The following is a 27837-nucleotide window of genomic DNA, read 5'->3' as shown; positions in this document are numbered from 1 at the left end:
ATCTTTGCGACCTCAAAAGACTGTAGGATAAGTTTATGTGCAATGTTTCAGACAATTTCTGGTGTGTAAAAAGCACTCCAATGTTGATCGTGACACTCAGACTCCAGCCTAAAATGACCCTCCCCAATGGCACAACATCATGATTACCAAAAGTGACTCGGAACAACATTTTAATGATGGGTGTTACCATTCAATTCTCAAGATATTCAGTTATGAAGAACCCTTTTGCCAAGTGCAGTGGCACACGCCTATAATCTCAGCACTCAGGGAGGCAGAGATAGCTGGATCTCTGTGAGTCCAAGGCCAGCCTGGTCTACAAAGTCTAGTACAGCTAAGTCTAGTACAGCCAAGGCTACACAGAGAAACCCTGTCTTGAAAAAAGAGAGAGAAGAAAGGAAGGAAAATCTCCTATTAATGCAGTAACTTCTTTAAATGAATTTAGAAATGCAGGGATTTTATTGTTGCTTACGGCTTACCAAACAGAGTAGCTCACACCAATACTTGGGAGACTGAGGCAGGAGGATCCCTGCAAGTTCCAGGTCAGGTGAACATAGTGAGATCCGGGTTAGGCTGCAGATCCTGTCTTAAATCCTGTCAGCTTAGGCTACAAACCCTGTCTGAAAACAGTACCAAGTATTATTTAAACACCTTAAGAAAACTGCAACTGCCAATGTGCCCAGAGAGTTGTTTAGCTCCTTGTAGTATGTCAGAAGAGTCCTAGGGGTCTCAGAGCTAAGGCTGAACCGCTCTCCTGGCCTCCAGGGAATCCATCAGAGGTCTTCTTTCCAGTGTTGGTAGCGCCCCCTGGTGATAAGGCTTGTGATTTCCAAATGGAAAGGCTTCCTTTGGTTTGGTTTGATGTGGTTAACTTGCCTATTGTAAGGTTGGTCAAGTTGATACGGTTGTAGGGTTCCTAGAGATAACCTTGAACTTCCTAATGGTTTTTCTCTCTTCATCCTGAAAAGATCTATGCACCTTGAAAGCTCTTTCTATTGATATATATTGCCCCACTCATCTTGCTTGCTGTCACCTGACAGCAACTCACCTTCCAATCAATATAATCTTCTCCTTGTCTTTCCAGCTCCTTGCACTGTCTTTGAACTCTGTACATGAATTCAGCAACCATACTGACAATCTATTCAGCACCTTGGTGTCTCTGTTCTTTTATCTATTTATTTCTAACAATCTTCTCACTGGAACCAACCAACGTGCACTTGAAGACTTTAATAATCCACTCTCAGAGGGAACTATGAAAGTCCCTACTCTTGAGCTGGGCATGGTGGTGCAGATCTCTGTGGTTTTGAGGCCAGCCTTGTCTACAAAGCGAGTCCAGGATAGCCAGGGCTCTGTTACACAGAGAAACCCTGTCTTGAAAAGCAAACAAAACAGTCTCTAATTTCTACAAACAGACACCTACCCTTTCATTTCCTTGTGCAAGTAAACCATTTGCTATAATTCCTCAATGCACTTAGGACGACTGATCCACCAATCTTACCAGTTTCTCTTGTGGAACACATGGTATAACTACTCACTTACCCCTCAAGCTCCAGCCTTTTCCTGAGACAACCACAACCTGGAACTAAAGTCTGAAATGAGGTTTCACGCCTGCACCTGAATGTGATTTCACCTTCTTTAAAGAAGAAGAAGAAGAAGAAGAAGAAGAAGAAGAAGAAGAAGAAGAAGAAGAAATAAAGATTTTTTTTTATTTAGCTTTCTATGTGTGGGTGTTTTGTTGCATCATGTGTGTCTGTGTGCAGTGTGCATGCAGTGCTCATGGAGGCCAGAAGAAGGTGTCAGATCCCCTGAAATTGGGTTTTTGGACCATTATTAGCCAATATGGCAGTGCTGAGAACCAAACTGAGGTCCTCTGTGCCCTGAATGGCTGAGCTGTTTCTCCAGACCCCGAATTATTTCACTTTCTATTCGCAAATGCAAACCTACAAAAGGCGCTCACCAGCAAGCCTGCTCTCTAGGTCGTAGCCTGAATTCGCATCTAGAGTGATCACATACAAGAAATGCCTCACTTTCTACCTCACTCCAATTTTACCTGTTTGCTGAGATGTCAACAGATTACATTTTGGTCACTCTGAACCTTCCTCCCTGTTTCCCAAGGTAACAGGAAATTCCTGGGTTTTTGCTTGATTGGTTGTTTCATCAGTTTGCAGTTGTCAGCTGTTGTTTGTTTGTTTGTCTTGGTTTATTTTGTTTTGGTTTGGTTGTTTAAGGTTTGTTCTTGCTCTGTAGTTCGAGTTGGCCCGGAACTCACCATATGGCTGCTCTCAAACTTGAAATCCTCCTGCCTCAGCCTCCCAAGTGCTGGATAACATTCATGCAGCACCACTCCTGGTTTTATCAGTCCGTGGCACATTTGCTTTTTGGTTTTGTGTATATGGGTATTCATGTCTATGCACCATGTGCGCTCAGTATCCTCAGAGGCCAGGACACTTCCGGGCCTGGCGTGACAGATGAGTGAGAGCTGCTCCGAGGGCCCTGGAGCAGAGTAGCATTGCTCTAAAGCCCTGAGCCCCTCTCCAGCCCTGCCATTCGCTTTCTGTTGTTATTAACTTTGGCGCCTGTTGGTGTTGCACTGCCCAGATCCCTTGGAGGCGAGTGGTCCAGTGCTGTCCATCGCTACTGCCTCACCTCGCGTCTCACTCCCTCTCAGTTCTCTGTGATCACTTTGTTTCTTCCCACCCCAAAGGCTTGGAATATTTGGGGTTTGGTTTGGTTTCACACGGAAGTTACACCACTCCATCTTTAGCACCTGGTCTATTTCTCATCCTTTAGGTAGAAGCTTCACCTCATTCCTTCTGTTATGAAATTAGCACCCAAATGAGGTTATGTGTCGTGTGCATTCACTTAGTTGTTTTAAAACCTGGCAATACCAAGTGTTGTTGGAGATGTGCAAAAACTCGAACTCCCATACACGTAAGGATGCCTACCCTAACAAAATTACCTTGGATACATTTTGGTGTGTGTGTATCCCAGTTTTTAAATGAAAATGAAACAATCTCATAGCTGGAGAAGCCCTTTCTAGCTGCTCTGGCTGGGCTAAGCTTCGCTGGTGTACAGACTCGTTGCTCCTTCTATCTCTTCACAGCTGGGATCTGCTATTTATTCATGTACAATTTCACTTGCATATGGCTTGTTCTCTAAACCTCCATAAGGGTGAAATCTTGATCCAGTGCCTAATAAAGTACCTGGCATGGTAGTATTATATGAGATGCTTTTCCTGGGGAGATGCAACACACACACACACACACACACACACACACACACACACACACAAAGACATATGATCTGAGAGGCTGGGGGAAAGGCTTTATGCTGGCATGCACAAGGCCCTGGGTTCAACACCGAGGGAAAAAAAAATTAAATAGTACAAGCAAAAATAAGCTCTGATAAGTTTGTTTCCCACCAGTTGGTTCTGGCATGCTTCTTACGTCAGAATTACCAGCATCTGTGATCACCAGTGGACATACTCTGTATTTCCCTTATTCCGAGATCATCTCAGTGTTATTGCTGCCATGATAGACACAGGTTTTGGCCGTTATAGGCATGGTGTTCTATTTCCTATTTCCTCAGAGCTGAGCAGTCGCCGGTGAAAATGACTAACATGCTTTTGCCCTGTCTCATCACCTGAGCAGGCTTGTAGGCCAGGACGTATTTCTGCTCTTCACAGTAAGTTGCAGTCTAGAGTTGACTGGCCTTCTCTGTAGTCACCATCTTCCTGTCTCAGCATAGAACACACAGAGGATTTAGGATCCTACAGGAGGTTTAGGATTAGAGTTCCGAGTACCAACTGCCTCTCTCCTCCTACTAGCTAGACCTCTACCCAGCAGAATGCAATCACTAACTTTCTTCAGCGTACTCTCCAGAAGCCCGATGGCGTGCTTCTCCAGTACCACTCTCTGCTACTAATAGCATTTTGTCTCACTGTCTCCTGCAGAGTCAGTCTCCAGGAATTGAGAGAAGGGACACTTGTCCCTTGGGTTAAAACATAAAGAGGCATGTTTCCTCCTCTCCTGAGGCCATAGTATAAGGGCTGCTATCTCTACAGGGAAAGGAGATGAAGCACAGAGGAAGGGAGAGATGGTTCTGCCTCCACATAAGATGTTAGTGGTTGTCAAATTAGCTCTCGGTATTTCCTCCCTCTTCTCTTGAAAACTAGAACCATTCTATGAGTGATACAGACCAGCTTTACACAGTCCCACTTCCAGTCTCTCCATCTAGGAAATCAAGTTTATTCTAGTAACCTCTTTTTTTTAAGATTTTATTTATTATTTATACAACATTCTGCCTGCATACCAGAACTTACTATAGATGGTTAAGAGCCACCATGTGGTTGCTGGGAATTGAACTCAGGACCTTTGGAAGAACAGCGAGTGTTCTTAACTTCTGAGCCATCGCTCCCGCCCCTCTAGTAACCTCTTATCTCTTGCACCTTTTCAAAACGTAGAAAGCATTTCCATATTATCCTGTAAGGTTATCACAATGATCATTTTTGTAAGACAACCAGGGCTTAGAAAGGAGAATAACTTCTCAGCTCCTACCTGGCAAGCAACCAAGACAGAATTTGAATCAAAGTCCTTTTGAACACAAAGGGAATATACTGAAGATGGTGGAGACATCATCTAGCGCAGTGGTTCTCAACCTCCTAATGCTGCGACCCTTTAATACAGTTCCTCATGTTGTGGTGACCCCCAACAATAAAATGATTTTTGTTGCTACTTCATAACTGTAATTTTGCTACTGTTATGAATTGTAATGTAAATATCTGTGGTTTTCAATGGTCTTAGATGACTCACAGGTTGAGAACCACTGATCTAAAGGAAGACAGTCTCTTGCGATGAATGACCTTCATGCAATATGAATCTTTTCTGAGTAAAGCAATATCCTTGGGCAAGCTCTCCATGCAGGGTTTGCTGAGGTTAGAATAATGTTTTGTTTACCTGACAGTAGCATGGAATACTTATCATTTCTTTAGGAAAAACTTTGGGTACCATATCATCTCTGATGACTAATGTAGGAATGAGGCACAGCAACCTAACAGCCAGAGTAGGCTCTCTAAGGTTGGGGTTGGATCTTAGGGGTTACTCCCTGCTCAGATTTGGAAATAATTGAGGGAAAGACATGAGTGTGCCTATAGAGATTAAAGTGTCTCCTTTATGAAGGTTATATTGGAAAACATCCAGTAGTCCACTAGCCACACCAGCTTGGGAGCAAATTGCTCCTGAATGCAGCATTTATGTGCAAATACAGGTACCAGCAGGGAGTGAAAACAGTTTCCCATTACTACTTGGAAACTTAGGGCAGCAGAGAGGAGAAAAACCAAACACTTACCTGTCCTCTGTGGGTGGCAGGTCTTAAACTTGCTCAATTCCTTCCCACAATGGCTCACCGGAAACCTCACTCTTGAGCCCACAGGGAGAGATGTGCGTAAAGAGAAGCCATGAAAGTTAGAATAATGAAATGATCCTTTGTGGCTACACACTAGAATCAACTGGGGAACATAGATAAAATGCCAGCACTAAAAGGGATATGCACACCAACATTCAGATCTAAGGCTCAAGAGATTTCAAGTCCATTGTCGAGGGTGGGGCCCAATTTATGTAGATGCATGAAAGACTCTAATACGCTGCTGCTGTGCAAATGTTCTGCATTGCAAGCTTTGATGCACCTTAGAACAACCAGAGAACTATTAAACAATTTCAGTCCTAGGGCAGGGGCTTTCTTGCTGTGAGCCTAGCTCTAGTTTCACTGAGAGACTGAGTCTCAGAGGAGAAAGATGCAGATTGATAGCGCAGGATCCCAATATCCTCCTCTGGATTTTGCACATGCACACATGAAAATGTACACACATGCAAACACACCACACTCACAAACACAAAAAACAAAATATTGTCTATGTCTTAAAAAAAAAAAAAAAAAAAACAACTCATGCCCTACACCTTACCAATTAAATGAGAATCTTGGAGAGAAGTGTATTGCTTTTATTGCTAAGTCTCTCCCAGTTGTGGCCAGAGAGATGGCTCAATAGTTAAGGGCACTGGCTGCTCTTACAAAAGACTTGGATTCTATTCCCAGCATCCACATGGTGCCTCAAAGCTATTTGTACTTCCAGTTCTAGAGGACCCAGTGGCTTCTTCCAACTTCCATGGGTACCAGGGCACACACACACATGTAAGATACCCATACACATAAATAAATCTTTTTTTTAAGACTCAAATTGATTCCAATTTAAAGCCAAAATTGAAAATAGATGTTCAAATGAATTTGCATTATTTTTTCAATATGTTTTGCAGTGCTAAGGATCAAATCAAACTGAGTGTTTCACACATGCTAGAAAAATGCTTTATCACTGAGCTGCAGCTCCAACCCCTGTTGCTTGAAATTTAATTACACGGAAAACTGTTCAAAGATAGATTGCTGAGCCCTGCTCCCTGAGTTTCTGATTCACTTGGGCTGGGTTGTGGCCTGATGATGGTCTGCAAGTTTCTCAGTGGCACTGATCCTTCTGGAGTTGCTGAAATTGCAGGTTGGAGGGAGCCACCATGCTTGATGTGTGGTGCTGAGAATCAAACCTCAGGCCTTGTGTGGAATCACAATCCTTCCTAGCAAGAATAAGTTGGTGTCCACCTTTTTCTTTAGACATCTTTTCTGTTAGGGATGGGGACATGAGCCTCAGTTTGTATTTGTCTTGAAAAGCCCTTACTTCTCCATCAATTTTAAAGATAGCTTTGCTGGTTATAACAATCTCAGTTGGTGCAGATTTACTCTCAGGGTTTTAAACATACGCTTCCACGCTTTCTCAGCTTTTTGGTTGCTGATAAGAGAGATGATGTTACTCTAAAGTGTCAGCCTTTGTAGAGAAGTCCCCCTCCCCCTCTATTGGGGCTTTTAATATTGTTTCTTTGCCAAGTATGTTTGATTTTTGATGATCATATGTCGTGGAGAGGTTCTTCTCTGGTCATGTATATTTGGGGTCCTAAATGCTTTTTGGATTTAGGCGTCTATTCTCTAGTTTTGGGGAGGTTTTTGTTGCTGTTGTTTTTGTTTTTGTTTTGTTTTGTTTGGGGGTTTTTTGGCTGTAATTTTATGAAACAGATTCGTTATACCTATGGGAATTTTGTTTGGTTTGGTTTTCTCTTAGCTCTTTGTTCTATCCTATGGATTATTGGGTTTGGCCTCTTGATTGTGTTACAGAGTTCTAGGATGTTGTGGTCATGCTCATTTTTTGGTTTTGTTTTGTTTTATTATACTTTTGGAGACAACATCTCATGTAGTCCACGCTGAACTAGAACTCTCTATGTACCTGAGGACAGCTTCAAACTCCACGTCTTCCTGTGTCTGTTCCCCAGTAGGGATTATAGGCATTACCAGTGAATATAGCATTTTTTTAATTGATGTTTGAATGTAGTATTTCTTTGACCTTGTCTTCCATCCCTGATCTTTTTCTCTGCTTTAGCAGAGAAGTCTATTGAATATTCTTGTGAGTATGCTTTTTACTTGGCTCACTGAGTTTTTCATTTCCAACTTTCTATTTTTTTTTCTCAAAAATCTCAATTTCCTTGCTAAATAGTTCTGTGTTGCTGAATTTTTAAAGACTTATTTTTATTTTGTGTGTATAGGTGTTTGCCTGCACATGTGTGTGTGCACCTTGCTGTTTAATTGATGCCTTCAGAAACCAGAAGACAGCATCAGATCCCCAGAAACTGAATTCACAGGCACGTGTGAGCCACCATGTTGGTGCTGGGAATTGAACCAAGGCCTCTGGAAAAACAGCCAGAGCCCTTAACCACTGAACCATCTCTCCAGCTCCTGTTCATTTGTTTGTGTTTGAGACATAGTCTCATGTAGCTCAGGCTGTCCTTAAACTGAATTCCTTGCTCTACCTTCCAAGCACTGGGATTATAGGCAAATGCCACCACACCAACTGGAGATAAGGGTGGGAATTTTGATGAGTAGACTACTCTTGGAAGCCCAATCTTCCAGACTACTCAGAAAGGAGACAACAAACTACTGTAACAGCAACAACATCCAACCATATGAGATCTAGAAATTCATTTAAGAGTGATTAAAGCTCACATCACTGAAAAACACATCACCAACAAACACAAACCAGATCACGGTAAAACTAATGTAGAATGTGCTGTGAAGCTAAGCACGTATGCTGGCCGTACTCTGTGGTCTTGGCAGGTACTCTCACCCTCACAAGACTTCCAAGACCATACTCACTAGGGTAGCTAATGTTCCTGCTGAGGGTATCCTTGAGTGTGTCGGGAGTGGGGAATGCAATGGCCACACTGCATTCTGTAGCTTGGACCTTTCTCTAAGCTCTCAAAACCCCCTGAATATCAATCGTCCTGCTGGATCCACACAGCTGACGGTATCAAGGAGCCCATTTTGGCTTCTGAGTTTCAGGTTCTACAGCAGGGAACAGCAGGTGGGTACTCCAGAGGTGATCCACTTGCTGACTTGAGACTCCAAGTTCACTGTCAGTTGATGAGGCCCTCTTGGCTTCAGTAGCCACCATTTCCTGTGTACCTCACTGACTGATCCAAGCCCCTTGTGACCATCTGCTTGGCCTTTCCTCTCTTTCCAGTTGCCCTGCAGAGCTATCTCTCACCCCGACACTTCAGTAGGTAATGTTCAGGTTCCCCAAATTGCGGGTGTTTCCCATTGTCAGGATGCCAGGCTAGCTCAATTTTAAATAACAAGTTTCCTATCAAGATAGCCCTGACCACTGCCTTCCAGGACATGCTGAGTAACAAGACAAAAGAAGATTCTGATGGACTTGTTGGGCTAAAACCAGCATCTACAGTTTGTGAAAGCTATGAGCGTGTCCTGTGAGGTAGGATTCGCTGTCACTTTTCCCTGAGGCTGGCCTGCTTTCCTTTTTAGGTGCTTCTCACCCTCTCTGGAGGTGTGCAGCTGGAGTTGAAAGTGACTTTGGTTTACATCTTTTTGGCACATCACCTGCTGATTTTTCCATATTTTCCAGGGATCCCACCACCTTTGCTATTTCTAAAAGATCTTCCTCACTTTCTCTCTGTAGAACAAACTTTATTTTCTCTATTATGATTATTCTAAGTCTCTGCTTAGAATAAGACTGGCCCACATGGAGGCAGCTTCTCACCCTCCCTCTGTCTTACCTGGAAGTCAGCCTGCTTTAGGTTTAGATTTGTCTGAGTGTCTGGTGAGATGGATCAGTGTATAAAGCACTTGTGGCCACATGTGATGACCTAGGGCCATTCCGCAGAACCCAGGAAAGGAGAGGAGAGGACCAAATCCTGGAAATTATCCTCTGTCCCCACCACACACATGTCAGAGCATGTGTGTGCCCACACACAGGCACACAAAGTAAATAAAAGTGTGAAATCATCCTGACTAGCATTCAAATTATTTTCACTTATTCTGTTCAACACTGCTGGGATCTTTTAATCTGAAAATTAATGTCTAACACTCAAGGTGGATTCTAACATTCCATGTTCTTTGTTCTCTTTCTGAAATGTTTGATTTTCTGAATCTATTCTCTATTTTATCTTTTATTTCACAATTCCCATCCCTTTTATATGTTTTTTATTTATTCTAAAAGACTTCCTTTATCTGCCAATTTTTCTTTGACATTTCTAACTTCAGAAATTATACTTCTTAAAATTCTAAGAGCAATTTCTTACTCCATTACTGTTCTTTTATCAGAACAATTTGTACCATTTTTGTGGATATGCTATCACCTTAAAGTCTTTCTTGAAATGAAATGTGTAAAGGTTTTCTGTTTTCCATGTTCTTTATTTCTCCAGGGCTAAAAGTTTTAAAAAATATTTCAACATGATGTTCTTCTTTCATTTGTCCATGTAGTGGTCTGCTTTTGTTGTTTTATACTTATAAAAGGGAAACCATATTGATTTGCCTGAGTTGGTGGAATACATTCTCTATATGTTCTGTGAGTCTAGGTCTATTTTTCTATCTTATGTCTCCATAAATAAAAGGCTGCCCAGAGGTTCTGTGAACAAGGTTTGTTACTCTTCAGAGATGGGCCCTGGGGGTGAAAGAAGTAGATCTGAGGTCTCAAGAAGATGATTATACGGTCCAAAGTACTTTGACAAGGCAAAATGTTTTCTTTCTGCAGAGAGGCTCTAGCCACCCTCAGTTGGGCAAGTGAGCACTTAGGGTCCCTCTGGTGTTTTATCCCAGTGAGAAACATCCTGTGCCTCACTGAGGATTCAGAGTTCCTCTTACACTCTTCTGTGATTTGGCTAATAGAGCACAGTGCAGTTTCGAGGAAAAAAAGAAGCAAGCATGTTTTGGTTCCAAGAAGAACTGAGGCTGGAGAGATTTGCCTCTTCATAATTTTTTAAAGATTTCCTTATTTTTATTGTCTGTGTGTAGATGTGCACCATGTGTGTGCCTGGTGCCCATGAAGGCCAGAAGAGGGTTTCTGATCCTCTGGAATTGGAGTTGCAGAGAGTTGTGAGCTGCTGTGTGGGTGCTGAGAACTGAATCAGGGCCCTGGCAGGAGCAACAAGTGTTAACCTCTGAGCCATCTCTCCAGCCTGCTACAATTGTGTAAGATGGAACTTTTGTCTTACTTAACCCTTTGAGAGAAAAGGCTGCCTCTGCTTACACTTCCCACAGGGAACACCTCGACAGGAGGAGGCTTCGTTCTGAAATATAGTTATCCATTGTGATAGGCAGCATTAATTTTCTGGATGTAGTAGGACCAGATACCTCAAGGTCCTGCCTTGACTTCCTTACAGTGATGGGCTATTATCTGGGATTAAAAAACAAACAAAGCCCTTGTCACATAGATTCTTTTTGACTGGATATTGTATCACAGCAACAGAAATGAAGCCAAGACAACCCACTTCGAGACCTTGATTTTCTTAATGCCATCTGCTTGAGCTCTGTGTGAGAAGACACGGTGGCCACCAGGGACACCTCAGGAAGGTGTTTATGGAAAGAGATGTCCTCTTCATGTCTTCTCTCCTTGGACCTCTCCTCTCTTCACCTGCAAACTTGTGGGCTCTGCCAGGAGTACCAGCTTCCTCCTCAGCTTCCTATACTCATTCATTCTCATTCTCTTTCTGGTGCAAAGTCCATTCACTTTATTATCATGCTAATGCAGTTTCCGGAGAAAGAAAAGATAAAAGTGTGTTTTCTTTACCATTGTTCCTAATTTTTAAAAGACTTCTTTTTATTATTTTATTTTTTTGAGAAGGGTCTCACTTTGTAGCTGTGGCTGTCCTGGAACTCACTAGGAACACTGGGCTGACCTTGAACTCCTGGATATCCACCTCCCAAGTCTTGGGATTAAAGGCATGTACCACTACTCCTGGCTACAGAATTATTTTTATTTTCTCAGTTACACGGGTGTGCGTGTGCGTGTGCGTGTGTGTGTGCGTGTGTACCTGTATAGTCAGACTTTTGGTTACTTTATTGGGTTCTGTTTCTCTACATCCCTGTACCACCATTATCCCTTCCAACTTCCCATCACTGTGGGAAACACCATTATCCCTTCCAACTTCCCAACACTGTGGGAAAGAAAGGTTAGAGAGGAAAGGGATCGTTGATATTATTACACTACTTGCTGCTGATTAGGGGCGTCAGATTCCTCGAGGGGTGTTTGATGGTTGTCATCAACCCAGGATATCTCCAACCAGCAAACAGCAACAGCAGCAGGAGCAGCAGGGGCAGGAGCAGCAGCTGTCCCTCTTAGGGCTCTGGCATTTATACACCCTCTGAAAAGTCCCCAGAATTCCAGTTACCAGCAGCTGGCAAAACCGCACCCTGTACCAGACAAATCATAGTTAGCTGCTGTGGACAATCTGAAGCAACCCCATACCCCACAACTAATATTAAAGCAAAAACATACTCACATAGCATTTTTATGTTAAAACAAAACAAAGTTCTCGCTGTGCAGCTGAGTGCAGGTTTCTGCAGTGGCCAGGAGAGGGTGTAGGATCCCCTGCAGCTGGATTTACAGGCAGCTGTGAGCCACCCTGTGGAAGTGCTGAGAATTCATCGCAGCTTCTTTGCAAAAGCAGCGGGAGCTCTTTTTTTTTTCTTTTTAGTTGTTTTTTTTTTTTTTAAGATTTATTTATTTTATGAGTGTTCTATCTGCATTTACACCTGCCAGAAGAGGGAATCAGTTCACATTATAGATGGTTATGAGCCACCATGTGGTTGCTGGGAATTGAACTCATGACCTTTGGAAGAGCAGACAGTGCTCTTAACCACTGAGCCATCTCTCCAGCCCCACAGCGGGAGCTCTTAATCCCCAAGCCATCTCTCCAGCATCAGTTAATATTATGTTTGTAATGTTTATGTCTTTTAAAATGAGTGTTCTATAAACTTCGTTTTTTTCTTTTCTCTTTTTTTGACTTTGTTTGTTTGTTTGTTTTCAAGACAGGGTTTCTCTGTGTAGCCTTGGCTGGTCTTGCTTTGTAGACCAGGCTGGCCTCAAATTCATAGAAATCCGCCTGCCTCTGCCTCCCAGAGTGCTGAGCTTATAAGGTGTGTGCCACCATGCCTGGCTACTTTGTTTTTTCTTCAGAGTGGTCTTTCCTTGATTCTGAGGTCAGGGTTATAGTAACCTTACAGAGGAATTATCTCTCACTTCATGTTTTCTTGGCATTTGGATTATCTTAAAGTTATCCAAACAGTGGAACAAGAAAGTATTGCATTATAGCCATCTGGGAATAATTTTTCAAGTACAGATTCCATTCATCTTTGTTCAATCACAGGACAAATATGGAATAATAGATATAACTCGACACATTTACACATACATTGACAAATTATGTCTTAGAAGCATAGAGATTAAGAAGAAAAAGAATTTATATTCTATATGTATCTATATTGTTCTTTTTTTTCTCCCCACTTCCCTTTTGTTTTTTGAGACAAGGTTTCTTTGCATAGCCCTAGCTGTCCTGGAACTTTCCCTGTACTCCAGGATGGCCTTGAACTCAGAACTCAAAGATCAGCCTGATTCTGTCTCCTTAGTGCTGGGATTAAAGGCATGTGGTACCATCACTCAGCTCACACTGTTCAATTTTTAAAGTAATCACTAAATATAACTTCTGAAATGAAAATAAACGATCCTATGAAAAAGATTCCTAGGCCAACTTTTGGAGATTTTTAGTTCACTGGGTTTGAAAAGCCAAGAATAGATATATTTTTAAAACATCTTCTAGGAAAAGGGTGATAGACTATATGTGTGAGCATATGCAGTTTTGAGTTTAAACCCCAGCACCAAAAATTAAACAGTTAATCAATCAGTAAACAAACAAATAAGTGTGAATCCAGATAAATCAGGTATGCAGTTGAGTTTGGAAGTCGTTAGTTACAAGGATTACCTTTTTTTTTTTTTTTGAGTCATGAAAATATTTGCCTATACTTTATGGACTTGTGGATTAATGGGGGAAAGGTAGGACAAAGAACATACAGTTCTTTAATTTTTTTTTCTTCTTTTTCCTCCCTCTCTCCTCCCTTTCTCTCCCTTGACTTCTGTTTTTGAGATGGACCATTTTCCCTTTTTAAAATGTATTTGTATGTGTATGCATGCTTTGCTTACATGTGTATCTGTGTGCCACGTTTGTTCTTTGATCCCACAGAGGCGAGAAGAGGGCATTAAAACCTATGGGACTGGAGTTATAGACAGTTGTGAACCATCATATTGGTGTTGGGAATCAAACCTCAGTACTTGGCAACAGCAGCCAGTGCTCTTAACTGCTGAACCATGTCTTCAGCCCCTTGAGCTAGGATCTTACTTTGTAGCCTCCGCTAGGCTGGCACTCACTATTTAGACCAGTCTGGCCTCAAACTGGCTATCTGAAGCTAATCTGAAACTTCTGGTGTTCTGCCTCCATCTCAAAGGTGCTAGGATTAGGCATGTACATCACTCTCTTCTGGTCTCCTCAGGGCATTTGCATGCATGTGATGCACAGACATACATGCAGGCAAAACACCCATCCACATAAAGTAAAAATAAATGAAAGCTAGGAAAAGGATGTATCGAGCCTTAAGTTAAATGGATACATATTGATCTATATACATGATTGTATATATATATATATATATATATATATATATATATATATACATATATATTCATTGGCAAAAAAACCACCATAGTTGATAAAACAATATGCTAAAATGAGAGGGTATTTTGAGTTTGATTTGTTTTCTATTTTTAAGTTATGGCATTGTGAGAGCTAACCTATTACCAGTCTTGGAAAGTTTTATATATATATATATATATATATATATATATATATATATATACATATATATACATATATACATACACACATACATATACACGCATACATACATATATATGTGTACATATATGTGTATATACATATGTATATATATATGTATATATATATATGTATATATACACACACACACATCTAGATTCCACAAATTAGTGAAAACATGGTATCTGAGGCTGGGTTGTTTCACTTCCTATGATGATCTTCAGTTTCATCCATGTTCCTGAAATGACATAGCTTTGTTCTTCATTATGGTTGATTAAAACTTCATTGTTTATATGTAAAGCAAGCAAACAACAGGACATGGGCTGGTGAGAGGACCTCATTTTATAAATGTCAATATTTCCTCTGTTCTCCTATTATTAACCTTTTCATAACAGCAAGCTCCTCTGACTCTCTTCAAAGACGAATTCTCTTTAAAATACTCTTTTTTTGAGCTACAAGTCTCATGTGTATCAAGTTGACCTCATATTTGATGTGTAGCTGAGGATGACCTTGAATTGCTCCTGTAACCACCTACTGAATGTTGGCATTACAGGTATCTGCCACTCACTACATCTGGTTTATTTACTGTTAGGATCTGAACCTAGGGCTTCATGGAAGACAGACAGGTGCTCTGCCAACTGAGCTACACCTTCAACCACAGCTTAAAAAAAAAAAGATTTAAAGTCCTTGTGTTCACTGCATTAGCTCTGGGTCTTTCCAGGTTGAGCATGCCACGTTTTTACCCTGGTTTTCACTTATTCTACTGGTTACCTTAAGCTGTATACGGCTTTTCCAGTTTTGTGGTCCTTATACTTATACTGCCTTATACTGCAGCCCAGGATACTGGGAACTCACACTGCAGTTCAGGTGGGCCTCACACTTGGGTCAACCTACTTGCCTCAGTTTCCCTGGGTTCTGAGGCGACAGGCATGATCACACCCAGCTACCTGCTGGTCCCTGCCCATTATGTTCCATGAGTGTCAGACTAGGCTCATAGTTAACTTCCAGTCATTCTTTCTCAACAGTTTAAGCTCCAGTTCCATGATTGGCATTTTCCCTTAATTGTAAGATTGAGGGAGAACTCTTAGCATGAGGTCAGAAGCCATTGTTAAGCTCCAATAGGTGTATAAAGGAAAAGGCCTCACAGGGAGTCAGTGCTTTATGTTAGCCAGGGGTGGAACTGTTCTTTTCTCTTTTTCTCTTTCTTCTTTTCCTCCGCTTACCTTTTGAAATCCCGGGATTGTCTCGGCCCAGCCCTCTTCTTTGATCTCAAGAGCTGATAAAGACTGCCTGTCAGGCAGATTCTCCTGTCTGAGTAGAGACTGCCAGTCATTCTGGATCCTGCAGTCTCGGTCACACTTTGCAGCTGGCTGCCAGACAGAGGGGCAGAAGAGAGAAAGGCTGGCCAGCTCTTCAGAGCACATCTCTGATTCATGACTCCCCATTCTTCTCCTGGGTCTGGCCCTTACTGATCCTTGAAGTTCTTCGGGAGAGAGAAAGTCTGGGCGGGAGAAATGGCTCACAGGTAAGAGCGTTTGTTGCTTTTACAGAGGACCCACCTAAGATTTCCAGCATCAACATGGCAGCTTACAACCATCCGTAAGCCCAGTTTCAGAGAGTCTAATGACGTTTTCTTACTTCCGTGGGTACCAGGTACATACATGCATGTGGGCAAAACATTCAAACATATAAAACAAATCTAAAAACAAAGAAAAAGTCTCTAACTTATTTAAATCTCTGCTATATCTGTTTAGCATGTGAATGAATCATCATTAATGCCATATCCGTTAATTGATTTTTGCTTTTGTGGACTTTTGCTACACTAGATTCTATTAATCTTCAACTTATAGTAATCAAATTTCAGCCTACAATGTTCCTTTTCATTATTATTACTAGTATTTTTTTGTCTTATATATTACAAAGCGTCTCCCACTCCCACCACCCACTTTAATACTGAGACTGAGTCCAGGGCATTACATATCTTAAATGCTAGGCAAGACTTGGACACAGGCATGATGAAAAATACCCATACATATAAAAGATTCTTTTAATGCCCGTGCTGTGAGATGGGGCAGTGGCACCTGCCCAGCAGCCTAGCTACTTGGAAAGACTTAGGGGGAAGATAGTAAGCTTGAGGCCAGTCCTGGCTACACTGCAAGATCCTAGTTCAGAAAAACAAAACAAACATGCTACATATAGGACAGATCACTTTCTTCCGCATCTTAGAGCAGGTTCCCACAATCTCCATGCTTTCCTGATCTCAGCCTATGTTTCCTTTCCTCTCAATAGATGATTATCTTGCCTTATGTGTCACAGAGGTGACAACAGAAAAGAAGCTGCCAGCCAGATCCATCAATTTCCCTTTTCATATTTCACTACCCATCTTCTATCCTTCCCTCTAACTCATGTAAGGAAAGGTTCTCCCCATCCCTGGGTCGTGACCTATAGACTAACACTCACACCCCTTCTCCATTAAAAGCCTTATAGCAGAGTGGGAGATGTGGGCTTGCCAAGAAAGAGAAAAAGCAAAGGTAACTACAAAATAGCCTGAGCTTCTGGAAGAATGGGGTTGCCATCACCAGGCAGGCAAGACTCAAATGGGCTCATTTTGTCTTGTGGACAGTGGTGGGGAGTGTGAAAGTTCTGGGAGACAAAAGTTAAGTGAAGATATAAGTAATTCATTGGCTGTGCAAATCTCAAAGGCTCTGTCTTAGCTGGAGATTTTTCTCAGAGAAAATAGTGTGGATTTCAGTCAAAGCCATCAAATAGGGTGAGATGACAAAGGGATGAACAAAACCCCACAAGAAAATAAACCTGATAGCTCAGTCCTGGGATTCCCCAATGTTGAGGGGCTACAGAGAGGCATGGGAACGAGAAGTGGCCCCTACTGAGGTGAATGGAACGCAAGGGATGGCTGCATTCTATATGCAAGGTGTCAGCATGGGTAGGAAAACAAAAACAAAAACAAAAAACAAACAAAACACTTCAGCTGCATTTCCACCAGTTACCACTAGGGGAGTGCCCTGGTCAACCGTGGGAAGCACTTGGAAAGTTGGAATCAAACTCTTAGTCTCTTCCTGGCCTTACAGGCTTCCTGCCCACTGTGCTACCCTGCCTCTTGGGTATCCTACTGCAGGGCCAAGCAAATGGTCCTCCTTGGAGAGAAATAGTCAGTGGCTCAACACGCTGCAGGCAAGTCTAAGGAGGATGCACAAAAGGAAAGGAGACAGCCCAGCCTGTCAAGCCACTTCTTTCTCTTGCCCTGTAGCTCCTCCATAGCAAGCCTGGGAGGGGAGCCTAGTAGCCTGGTCTCCATGCTGTTGAACTATCTACCCTCCAGCCCATTTCCACCAGCCAGAGGTAGGGCGTTCCCTCCAGGGCCTGAGCTTTCAGGCAGCTACAGCATTAGCAGTGGCAGAGGAGTGTGGGGAATGGAAGCAATGAACAGAGTCCCTGTCTTCATGGAATTCTTTTTTTCTTAACACTTATGTATTTATCTAGTGTGTGTGGGGGGTGTGCATGTGTGTGTTTGACTCGGAGCGCATGAACTAGTGTGCACGTATGCCATGACACATGTGGAGGTCAGAAGATGACTTGCTGGAGCCAGTTCTTTCCTCCCACTGCGTGCGTCCAGCAGGAGGTCAGAGTCAGGTCGTCAGGCTTGAAGTCAAGCACCTTTACCCTCTGAGCCATCTTGCCAGCCCCAGTACCCTCAGATTATTAAAGTGCCCAAAGGCATATTGTTACATGCCTACAAGCCCAGGACCCAAGAGTCAGAGGCAGTAAGATCACTGTGAATTTGAGGCCAGCATAAAATACATAGTGAGTTCAAGATCAGCTTGAGCTATATATGTAGACCCTGACCGCCCGCCCCCCAATGCTGAAAGGTAAGTTATGTCAATAGTGCAGAACAGAGAACCCTGGCAATACACGTCTAAATAGAGCAGGGGTGAAGTTGACCGCTGCGGTAGTTTGAATGAGAATGGCTTTTATAGGTGCGTGTGTTTGAATGCGTAGTATGGTGGAAGTGTTTGGCAAGGGGGTATGAGGTACGACCTTGTTGGAGGAGCTGTCACTGGGGTTGGGCTTTGAGGTGACACCCCCCCACACACACACACACTGCTGCCTTTGCCTTTAAGAACAAGATGTGAGCTCTCAGCTGTTTCGCCACTGTGCCTTTACTTGGGCGCCATAGACTCAACCCTCTGAAACTGTAAGTCCAATTAAACGCCTTCTTTTACAAGTTGTATTGGTTCTGGTGCTAGTGAGTCTACTACCAATGATAGACCTCCCCCTCAGGGGAGAGGAAGTGGACTGTGTTATTTATAGCAGGGTAGGAGTGTTGAGGAATAATGGAGAAACCACATTGTCATAGCAATACAGACTCCAGGAGTGCATCAAAGGACTGAATAGAATTTTTTTTTTTTTTTAATGAAAGGGCCTTGAATTTGCTATGTAGCTGAAGATGACCTTGAACTTTTATCCTCCTGCCAAGAGCCAAAGTTCCTGGGGTGCTAGCACTCTTTTTAATCTAGTGCTTGGGACTGAATTCAGCGCTTCAGGAAAACAGTCCTTCAACTGAGCTGCACCCCGTTCCTTAATTGGGGGATGTTGAGAGCTAGGGGAGAGAGGGCCACTACAGTGAAGGTTCCCCTGGGAGGGTGGAGGCCCCGTGCTTGCCGGAGAATGCTGTGCTTCCTCTGAAAGGACTTTCCTTAGAAGGCATGCTTATGATGATCTCATGGGGAATGAGGAAGGACGAAGAAGTGCCAAAGCCATTACTGTGCTAAACGTTCTGTTTTAAGAAAATAAGACTGTAAACTGGACTCAGTGGCGAATGCCGGTAAGCCCAGCACTCAGGGAGGCAGAGGCAGGTAGAACTCCAAGTTCAATGCCAGCCTGGTCTACAAAGCGAGTCCAGGAGAGCCAAGGCTACACAAAGAATAAACCCTGTCTCAAACAAACCCAAGGGGGGAGAAAAGAAAAAGAAAAAGAAGAAGAGAGTGCACTCACTGTCAAGTGGAAGAAGCAGCTAATGGAGAACGCTCCACATCTGTTGTGGTAACTTCGGGCTGGGGAGACCAGTGGGCAAGAGCCCCGCTTCTGGTGGCAGGTGGGAAGGAAAGTGTGTGAGGATGGCAAGGTTAGGAGTGCTGCAGGAGGGCTAGGAGTACTCTCCCTGCTGGGACAGCCTTTGAGGGTCAAGGCTGTAACTAGATGCCCAAAGACGCCCCAGCGGAGTATCTCAAACCTACCTGGGAGCAGCTAACACAGAGGGACCATGTGACTCTGCACAGAGGAGCATTAGCTTCAGCGCCTGGCTCAAGGTCAGGATTTCTAGATTTCCTCTGGTCTATCTGCTGCCTTCTAAAGGGTCGCCATTGTCAGTGTCACAGGCTAGACCTCTGTTCTCTAAGCCACTTATTCTCAGTCATGTTCTGGACTATGCTGTCATTTGGGATCCTGTCGTGGACCAACCTAAGAGAAAGGTCAGGACAGCTGTGAAGTGAGACCCTCTAGAATTGAAAATCAAGGAAGGAGCTCACTTTCAGGTCAGCACAGTGAGAAGCCTGTTTGGATATCTTGGTATTCACTCATGAAAGCTACTAGAAACTGGCCATATAGGAAGATGCAAGCTTCATCCCTGCACCGTAGTTTAGACCTCATTTTGTTCTGGTTGTATTTGTGTGTGTACATGTTTGTACACATATGTTTGTGCATGTGGCTGTGTACATGCCTGTGGAGGCCAAGGGTCACTATCAGGTATCTTTTACAACCACTTTCTAACCTACTTTATTATTATTAATTTATTATTATTGTTATTATTATTTTGAGATAGTGTCTCATTATGTAGCCTTAGCTGGCCTGGAATTCACTATGCAGGCCAGGGTGGCCTTTATCTCATAGGGATCTGCATGCCCCTGCTTCCCCAGTGCTAGGCTTAAAGGACTGTGACAACATGTCTGGCTTCCAACCTTGTATTTTGAGACTGGGTCTCCTGTTTAACCTGGAGCTCTGTGATTAGACTAGATTGGCTGTTCAACATGCCCGGGGTCCTTCTGCTTCCACCTCCCCATCACTGAGATTACAGGTCCACCTTGCACTTCTGTGTGGGTCCTGGGATTGAGCTCAGTCCTCATGCTTGCGCAGCAGACTTAACCAGTAGAGACATCTCTCCAGCCCGTTTCTTTGTTTGTTTGTTTTTTAAACACTGTCCTGGGCCTCTGATTTTGAGGATGTCCTAAATCTCCAGTGGTAGAACCTCCAAGAAAGCCTAAAATAGATTCCTGGTATGAGGAGTATTGTCAGCCTGGGCTCTGAAAAGCTCTTGGGGGAAAAGAGAGAGCTGATGGGCTTCATCAAGGATGGGGGAGGAGGACAGATGTGGAAGAGTGAACAGGGAAGAAGTGGGGATAGCGGGTCAGACCATGGCAGACTGCTGGACAAGCGGGTTGCAGTTTGTTGTTTTGAGTGTGTGTACTGAGTGGTGTGCCTCAGATGATCCTCTCTGGGTGATCAACTCTTTCTTGAGTTTGTGTCTGCTATTTTGACTTCCAGCTTCTTCCAGCTGGAAGCATCTGGATCTAGATGCTTGAAGCCTGTTCTAAGACTCAATTCCCAGGAATAGGAAGCCAGAAAGGAGCCTGCAGTGACCACCACTTACTGTTTCCAGCCCTGCATTGGTCCTGGTCATTTGGAGAAATGTGGTTGCCCCGTCTGATTGGAAGTTGGAGGGAAGCCCTGTGAACCCTACATGAGTGGACAGGGTGGGGTGGTGCTCCTTGCCAAAACTCCAAGGACGTGGGGCCTGAAAATGTAAACAACTTCAGGCTGAGCTTGGAGGGCAGTGCCAAGGTATTGCATAAGTGTCAGTGATTCTCTAGAAAATGCCCAGACAGGGCTGTGGTCTCTGGCATTGCCAAGGCTTGACTTTTATTTCTTGTTGAAGCAGATAAAACAGATTTTGAGTATTGTTTTCAAATGAGGCATGCAATGTCTCTGAGCTGCTTTCTCAGGATGAGCTGCTTTGGGGTTGGGATGTAGCTCAGGATTAGAATGCTTGCCCAGTATGCACAAAGCCCTAGGTTTGATCTCTAGCTCTGCAGTAAACTGGGCATGGTGGCACATGCCTGCAATCCTAGCACTGAGGAGACACAGGCAGGAGGATCAGAATCGTCTTTGCCTACATAGCAAGTTTGTGGCCATTTTGGGCTATATGAGATCTTGTATCAAAAGAGGCAACCAGCCTGCCACACCTCCTAATCCTTCCCAAACAAGTTCATTAGTTGGGGACCAAGCATCCAAACATGTGAGCAATGGGAGCAAGTCTCATTCAAACCACCACAGTGCTGGTCCAGGAAACAGAGGAGAGGGGCAGAGGACCCTCGACCCGTCAGAGTGTGTGGAGAATGCCCTCCATCCCAAATGCCTCTGTTTAGATGGGACTCTGTTGGAAACATCCCTGCAGTCACTTCCCTGAAATAACAAACCCACATTTTCTAAGCTAAGAGACTCTGGCGTGCCAGAACGGCCATCCCAGCTTTCTGTCTGCGGCCACCTAGCTGAATCTCTGTGGAACGGCCCTTCAGACACACTATGCCATGTTCAAGCTGTCTCCCTTTCCTGGGGCTACCAGCGCTCCTTGAACTGAGAATCGATGCTCATTATTTTCTTCCCTCTTAGACTGTGCCCTTGAGCAAGAACAAGAAAAGCCTCCCCAGGATAAAATGTTCCTTCACCACCTATCATGGCTGAGTTGGGTTTCATGGACCAGTAAGCCTGGTGCACATAGCAGAAAGAAAGAAGGAAGAACAGAAGGAAGGAAGGAAGGAAGGAAGGAAGGAAGGAAGGAAGGAAGGAAGGGAAGAAAGAAAGAAAGAAAGAAAGAAAGAAAGAAAGAGAGAGAGAAAGAAAGAAAGAGAGAGAGAGAGACACCCTGCTTTATGGCAGATGGAAGTCAAGGACTCATACCCAAGGTTATCCTCTGACCTCCACATGAGAGCTGGGCACATTGGCAGCCCACATTGGCATACACATTTTTTTTAATGCCCAACTTATATTCGGCAGCTATGTTTGACCTCAGCACATAAACTCAAGGACATAAAGTCATTCTAGCTCTTCCCATACTGGGTGGGTATCCTCAAGTGAGTTACTATAAAATCTCTTTGTGTCCGAATTACCTTATCTGCAAAGATGAGGATAACAGCATTCATTTCACTGAATTCTGATGATTTGTGAAGAGCTTAAAATAGTGGCCGGCACAAGCAGAGACCCGCATGTTTCCTAAGCCCTCTCTGATAGCTGCTGTCCCTTGGTGCTAAGTCTGGCGGCAGTACAAGGTCAGCGTTCCTTCGTCCCCTGAGTCTCAGTTTCTCCATCTGCAAAACAGAAAAAATACTATCTTCCTGGTGGGATCCTTGGGAAGATCTACAGAGGCCGGCTTGGAGAGCATCTGCCTAGATTTGAGCTCACGGGAGGCCCTCGACGCTGCTGCTGTTTCCCGTGAGACAGACAGATACAAGCACAGGTGTAGTGACGTTGGCAAATTCCAGACAGACTTAAACACCCCCTGCCCTCCTCTTGCCGCAGGCTGGAGCTAGATCTTTTAAGGACAGAGTCCAATTGGGTGGGAATAGATAGGCCGCAAGGGTGGCAAAGGGTGGTGGCGGGGCAGCCAGGCTTACTCTTCCATTTGGAACCTGTGCTGGCAACAGCTGGCACGGGGCTGGAGGCAGGTTTAGTCCGGTTGCTATGGGTGTAAGAAAAAGAGGAAAACCATCTCAGTGGAAACTGCCCTGCGGTTGGCTCAGGCGCCCACGACACTGTATTTATAGAGAGCTCCCAGCAACTCGGAATTCTTCGGTGTCGAGTTAACCCTTTCCGAGCCGCGGTGCCGGCCTGGTGTCAAAGGGGCGAAATTCAGGACTGAGATAGGACAGCTGGATTGCAGCAGGGCTTGGAGCCAGCAGGGTGGGAGTGGTCAATGGCCAGTCACCTGTCCTTTCTCACCGAAAAAGAAACTTCGGCTGTTGCAAGTGCGAGGATCCGTGTAGGGGGAAGGGCAGCGGGTAGCCCAACACCCTCTCGTCGGAGTACCGGGTCTTCCCCCACCGGGGTCGAGCTAGGGTCCGGGTCGGGGGCGGGTCCAGGCCCTCGGCCCTGCCCAGCAGGCGGGCTCAGGCCTCGTCCTCGGATCTCCGCCGCGGGGCCAATCCAGCGTCTGGGGCGCACCCGGTGGCCTTTCCGGACCCGCAGCTTCCTCCGGCCGTCCCTCCCCTCGCACTCCCGCCCCCGGCCCCAGTCTGGCCGGGCTTCGCGGCGGCGGTGGCGGCGACTGGGCTGCGCCCCGCTGCGTCCCCGAGTCCCGGGAGTCGGCGCGGCGCGGTGAGTGCTTGCGTGGCGCGGGGTGGCGCGGGCTGGGGCCGCCTTTGTGTGCGGCCACGCCTGGACCGCGCGCGCTCGGGCACCGGGTGCATGCAGCTTGGAATCCGCGGCCTTTCCCTGCAGGGCACCAGCCCGCCGATCCGCTAGGGCTCTAGGGCCGGGAGGAGCTGAGAGAACCCCTGCTTGGCCGCTCCCCCCTTGGGGGCTGAGACTCCCTGAGATTTGTTGGATCTGAAGACTTGGGGGACCGGAAGCTGGGTGGGTGACTGACTGTTCAGGCCTTGGGTGTGGAGTGGGCATGCAGGCAGGTAGGTTCTTCTTCAAGCTTAAGGAAGCTGCTATCCAAGACTAGGAGGGAAACATTCTCCCGACAGGGAGGAGGAAAACACTGTGGATGCCAGCCCGGAGGGGGGAAGCTACGGGGGAAGGGAGCGCGAGGTGAGGTGGTCCCTGTTCTCGGCTCTGAAGGATGAAGGAGTGGACGGCAGGGCGACTTCTACAAGCTGCAGAAGAGCACGGGGTGGGGAACAGCTTCTGGGAAGAACTTTAAAGACTGCCCCTCAAAGTCAAAGACTGAAGAGGAAGTAGGGAAGGGGCCGTTTGGGGTGTCTTAGCCAAATAGAGGTGGATAGAGAAGAGATCCGGAGGAAGGTGGGGAGAAGCTGGAGGCCCAGGGTGGAACACAGAAGATAAAAGATCAAATCCAGTTCCCCAGGGCCCTTCCTCACCAGAGCCCAGCCACCCAATTGCAGATTTGGGAGTTTAAGGCAGTGAATTGGCAGAAAGAAGGTTTTATTTGTGAGCCAAACCTGCCCTAATGAGAAATGCATGATGGATGACTCAGACCTGAGAGCTTATCATTGAAGGGAAATACTAAACAGTAAATCAGAAGTTCGTAAGTGTGTGTTTGGGGTTTTTTGTGTATGTGTTGGGAAGACGCCTGCTTACTTGTGAAAAACTGTTTTCCTTCAAACTGATTGCAGATGATCTGTAAATGAGTATTGATTAAATTAAATCCTTATTTGTTTATTTAAGATTAGGGTCTCACTGTATAGATTTGGCCGGTCTTGAACTCCCATAAACCCACTTGCGTCTGTCTCTCACGTCCTGGGATAAAGGCGTGCACCACTCTGCCAGGCTCAGTCAAGTCCTTTTAAGTGTTTGTAGTAGCTACTTTCAGCTGGGGACACTAATGAAGCTCTTTGGACTGTGCAAGAGTCATTTATTTAATTGGGTCTCCCTTCTCATTCCTCTGACCTCTCAGAGATTCCCAGGACTCCTGTTGAGCAACAGCATTCGGAGTAGTTTGGGGACCTGCAAATAGGTGAATCTCAAGTGTGTACCTGGAATTGAAACCTAAACTTGCCTTACGGACTGGGCTGTTTGGATGGCAGGCTACTGTGGAGGGCTAAGGAGCAGGGGTATGGCTGGTGGTCTGTATTTCCGCCTTGCTAGGGGTAAGAATCTTTTGGATGTGTGCATTTTCCTGGTAGCTGGAGTTCTCGAGTGTCAGCGATGACTCTTGGCCAATTGTGGCCCGTGGACATGTGGCCTCCCCCCACCCCCATTACAATACATCACAGTCAGCTGATGTCACTGAAATTTTCATCATGTGGCTGGGGCTACGGCTCTGTTAGCAGAGTGCTCGCCCAGCATGCATGAAGCCTGAGTTAGACCCCAGCAACCAGCAAAGCTTACAAGCTGGTTGTGGTGGCGCAGGCCTGTAATCTCAGCACTGGGGGTAGAAGCAGGAGCGTCAGAAGTCATCCTAGGGTACGTAGTTCGAAGCTCTCCTGGGATACACAATGCTCTGTCGAAAGGATAAAAGAAGTTTTCTTTACCTCATCACTTGAGGTTAGCCCTTGAACATCAGTTTTGCTACCAAAGTGTCAGGAGACAAACAGTAAAGAGAGAGAGTGTTTGCCTGTGCACAGTAACCCCCGTGGTGACTTCATTGGTCCCATGACTGGTCTACAGAGTTCTGCGCTGTCCTGGCTTCCATGGTGGCTTCTTCCTGCTTGCGAGCACTGCACATGCACTCCAGACTAGTGCTTTGAGAGGGCAGGCTCTGCATCTTGTGAGAGAAGCAGCCTGTTTTCAGAGGAGAGCTGGGATTTTTGACCCAGTTTTCTTTCCCATCCCTGTCCCCCTTCAGCTCTGTCCAGGCACCTGATGGGAACGGGGTGATTGAATATTCAAGATGCTCCGATGCCTGGCGGCTGGGTGCCTGGCAGCTGGGCTGGATGCTTTAATGTTTATCTGCGGAAGAGTTATAGAAGTGGTGGCCTTTCAGAGCAGTCCCCTGGGGAGTCAGCATCCTTATTCTGGAGAGGTCACTCCTGGAGCTTTCTTCAGGAGCCATCCTCCTACCGTGCTGGCCTCTAGGAGGAAGCCTTCGCTCTTTTGGGTGGGATTTCAGTTAGACACCCAGGTGAGAAATCCAGTTTAGGATGCAGTGTGATCCCAGAGCTGTGAGTTGGCATTCTACATCCTCAGAAAGACTCCTAGGAAGTGTTGAGTGAGTGTCTGACCTATAGCCAGATGCTTCTGGGTTGGGCTATGTGCAGAAAACAACCCAAACCCTTTGAGATTATGACCACATGGGGCTATTGAGCTGTGGATCTGAGTCATAGGGTTGGGAAAGAAGGAAGAGGGGCAAGGAGGATGATGTCACTGCTCAGAAGCTTGTCCTTTGAGTGGGTGGGAACTTCTCATTGATGTGCTTTTTCCCACACCCTGGGGCATGAATGGCAGGGAAATCTGCCAGCAAGGGGGGAGCCTTCATTAGAGAGAGGGGCTCACTGTGGACCATACGTTGGGAGAGAGCTACATATACTGTTGCACAGGCTTTGCCATCACCTGGAGACCAGTCAGCCGTTCCTGCAGTATGCAGGGTGGGAACACTGGATTTTCAGGACTTGTGGTGGGGTTATGCTGGATGAACGTTGTCTCGTGTAATTAATTGTCTTAACATCACTGAAGAGAAGGAGAAACCCAAGTCTATCAAGGGCAGGTCGCATACCCAGAGACACAGAATGGGCAAATGGTGAGGTCAATCTATTGTCTGCCTTCACCACTGGCTCTTTCTGTCACTCCAGAGTTAGCTTTAGGTTTGACCTCTCAGTTTAGATCTTGGCAAATGTGCCAAGGGTGCCCTTGGGTAGAGAAACTCATCTGGTGTGCCAGGAAGAGGACAGGCCTGACCACAGAGACTTGTGGTCCTTGACAGAACACCCTTGTGCTGCCAGAGTCCTGGTCTTTGTCATGGTGCTTTCCAATCCTGGAGAGGAGACCCTCCTATGTCCTCCAGTTCTGACTAGTCCTCCAGCTGCCAGCCCCATGCTCCTTCTCAGCTTCTTTACAGTCCTGGGAAAGATACTTCCCAAAGTAGCCTTTGTAACTTTGGGCATTCACCCTTCCCAGGAAAACCCTGGAATATTTGCTTATAAAGAGACCCTGACCTGGGGGTGACAGAGAGGGGCAGCAGGGACTAGAACTCTTGATGTGTGGATCTGTGAATCAGTTTCTGGTCAAGCACAGGGAAAGGAGCATAGAATGAGCCAGACCTAGGTGAAGCCGAGCTGTGTTTGCTGCTTTGGATTCCAGTGGTGGTGGGGTCTCGGCAGAAAGGAGAACACTCAGGAGGCCTAACAGTTGCAGGGACCTAGATGTACAGCCCGACAGAGAAGGTATTGACTGGGAAGAGATGGGGTAGCTCATCCTGAAGGACTCAGGGGGCCTGGTGTGTGCCTGTGGCTGTAATAGCAGTAATGACAATAACTACCTCTGTGAAGCTGGCCATATGATGCAAACCTATGGTTCTAGTACTTGGGAAGTGGAGGGAGGAACATCAGGAGTTCAAAGCCAGCCTCAGCTACATAATGAATTTGAGGCCATTCCTGGCTATTGGAGACCCTGACTCAAAAAACAATAAAACTGGGCAGAGGAGAGATGGCTCAGGGCGAAGCACTTGCCCCAGAGGCCTGAGGACCTGAGTTTGCATTCCCACAACCCACTAGAGCTGAATGTGTTTGCAGGGTCAGAGCTGCTGTGGTGAGGTGGGAGGTGGAGCCAGAAGAGCTGCCAGAAGCTAACCTTGTCTCTAACAGGTTGGAAGGCTAGGACTGACACCCAGCGATGTCCTCTGACCTTCACGCATATGCCATGACACCAGTGTGCCTGCATCACA

The 27837-nt window shown here is 45.4% G+C and overlaps 2 protein-coding genes across 7 annotated transcripts in view; one reads left to right on the top strand and one right to left on the bottom strand.

The window, feature by feature from the left end:
- Nptn (neuroplastin) overlaps positions 1-22488 on the bottom strand; it is a 102186-nt gene extending 79698 nt beyond the window's left edge. Inside the window, exons 1-3 of one of the 3 annotated variants that reach the window (XM_021649745.2) lie at positions 22445-22488; positions 15488-15634; positions 5344-5414 (exon numbers count right to left, since the gene is read on the bottom strand). In XM_021649745.2, coding sequence (XP_021505420.1) covers positions 5344-5414; positions 15488-15634; positions 22445-22473 — 247 coding nt within the window. In that variant the 5' untranslated portion in view covers positions 22474-22488. Of the gene's footprint in view, positions 1-5343; positions 5415-15487; positions 15635-22444 lie in introns of those variants that run through there. The other 2 variants (XM_021649746.2, XM_021649744.2) reach the window with 2 other exon arrangements.
- Positions 22489-22923: 435 nt separating this feature from the next.
- Positions 22924-27837, top strand: part of Cd276 (CD276 molecule) — a 30103-nt gene continuing 25189 nt past the window's right edge. For 3 of the 4 annotated variants that reach the window (XM_021649754.2, XM_021649753.2, XM_021649752.2), the window contains exon 1: positions 22929-23648. The gene's annotated coding sequence lies outside the window, so the exon portion shown is untranslated. Of the gene's footprint in view, positions 23649-27837 lie in introns of all 4 variants that reach the window. The other variant, XM_060375067.1, reaches the window with a different exon arrangement.

Source organism: Meriones unguiculatus, chromosome 1 (genome assembly GCF_030254825.1).
Source record: "Meriones unguiculatus strain TT.TT164.6M chromosome 1, Bangor_MerUng_6.1, whole genome shotgun sequence".
Classification (NCBI taxonomy): domain Eukaryota; kingdom Metazoa; phylum Chordata; class Mammalia; order Rodentia; family Muridae; genus Meriones; species Meriones unguiculatus.
This window is presented reverse-complemented; position numbering and strand designations above follow the sequence as displayed.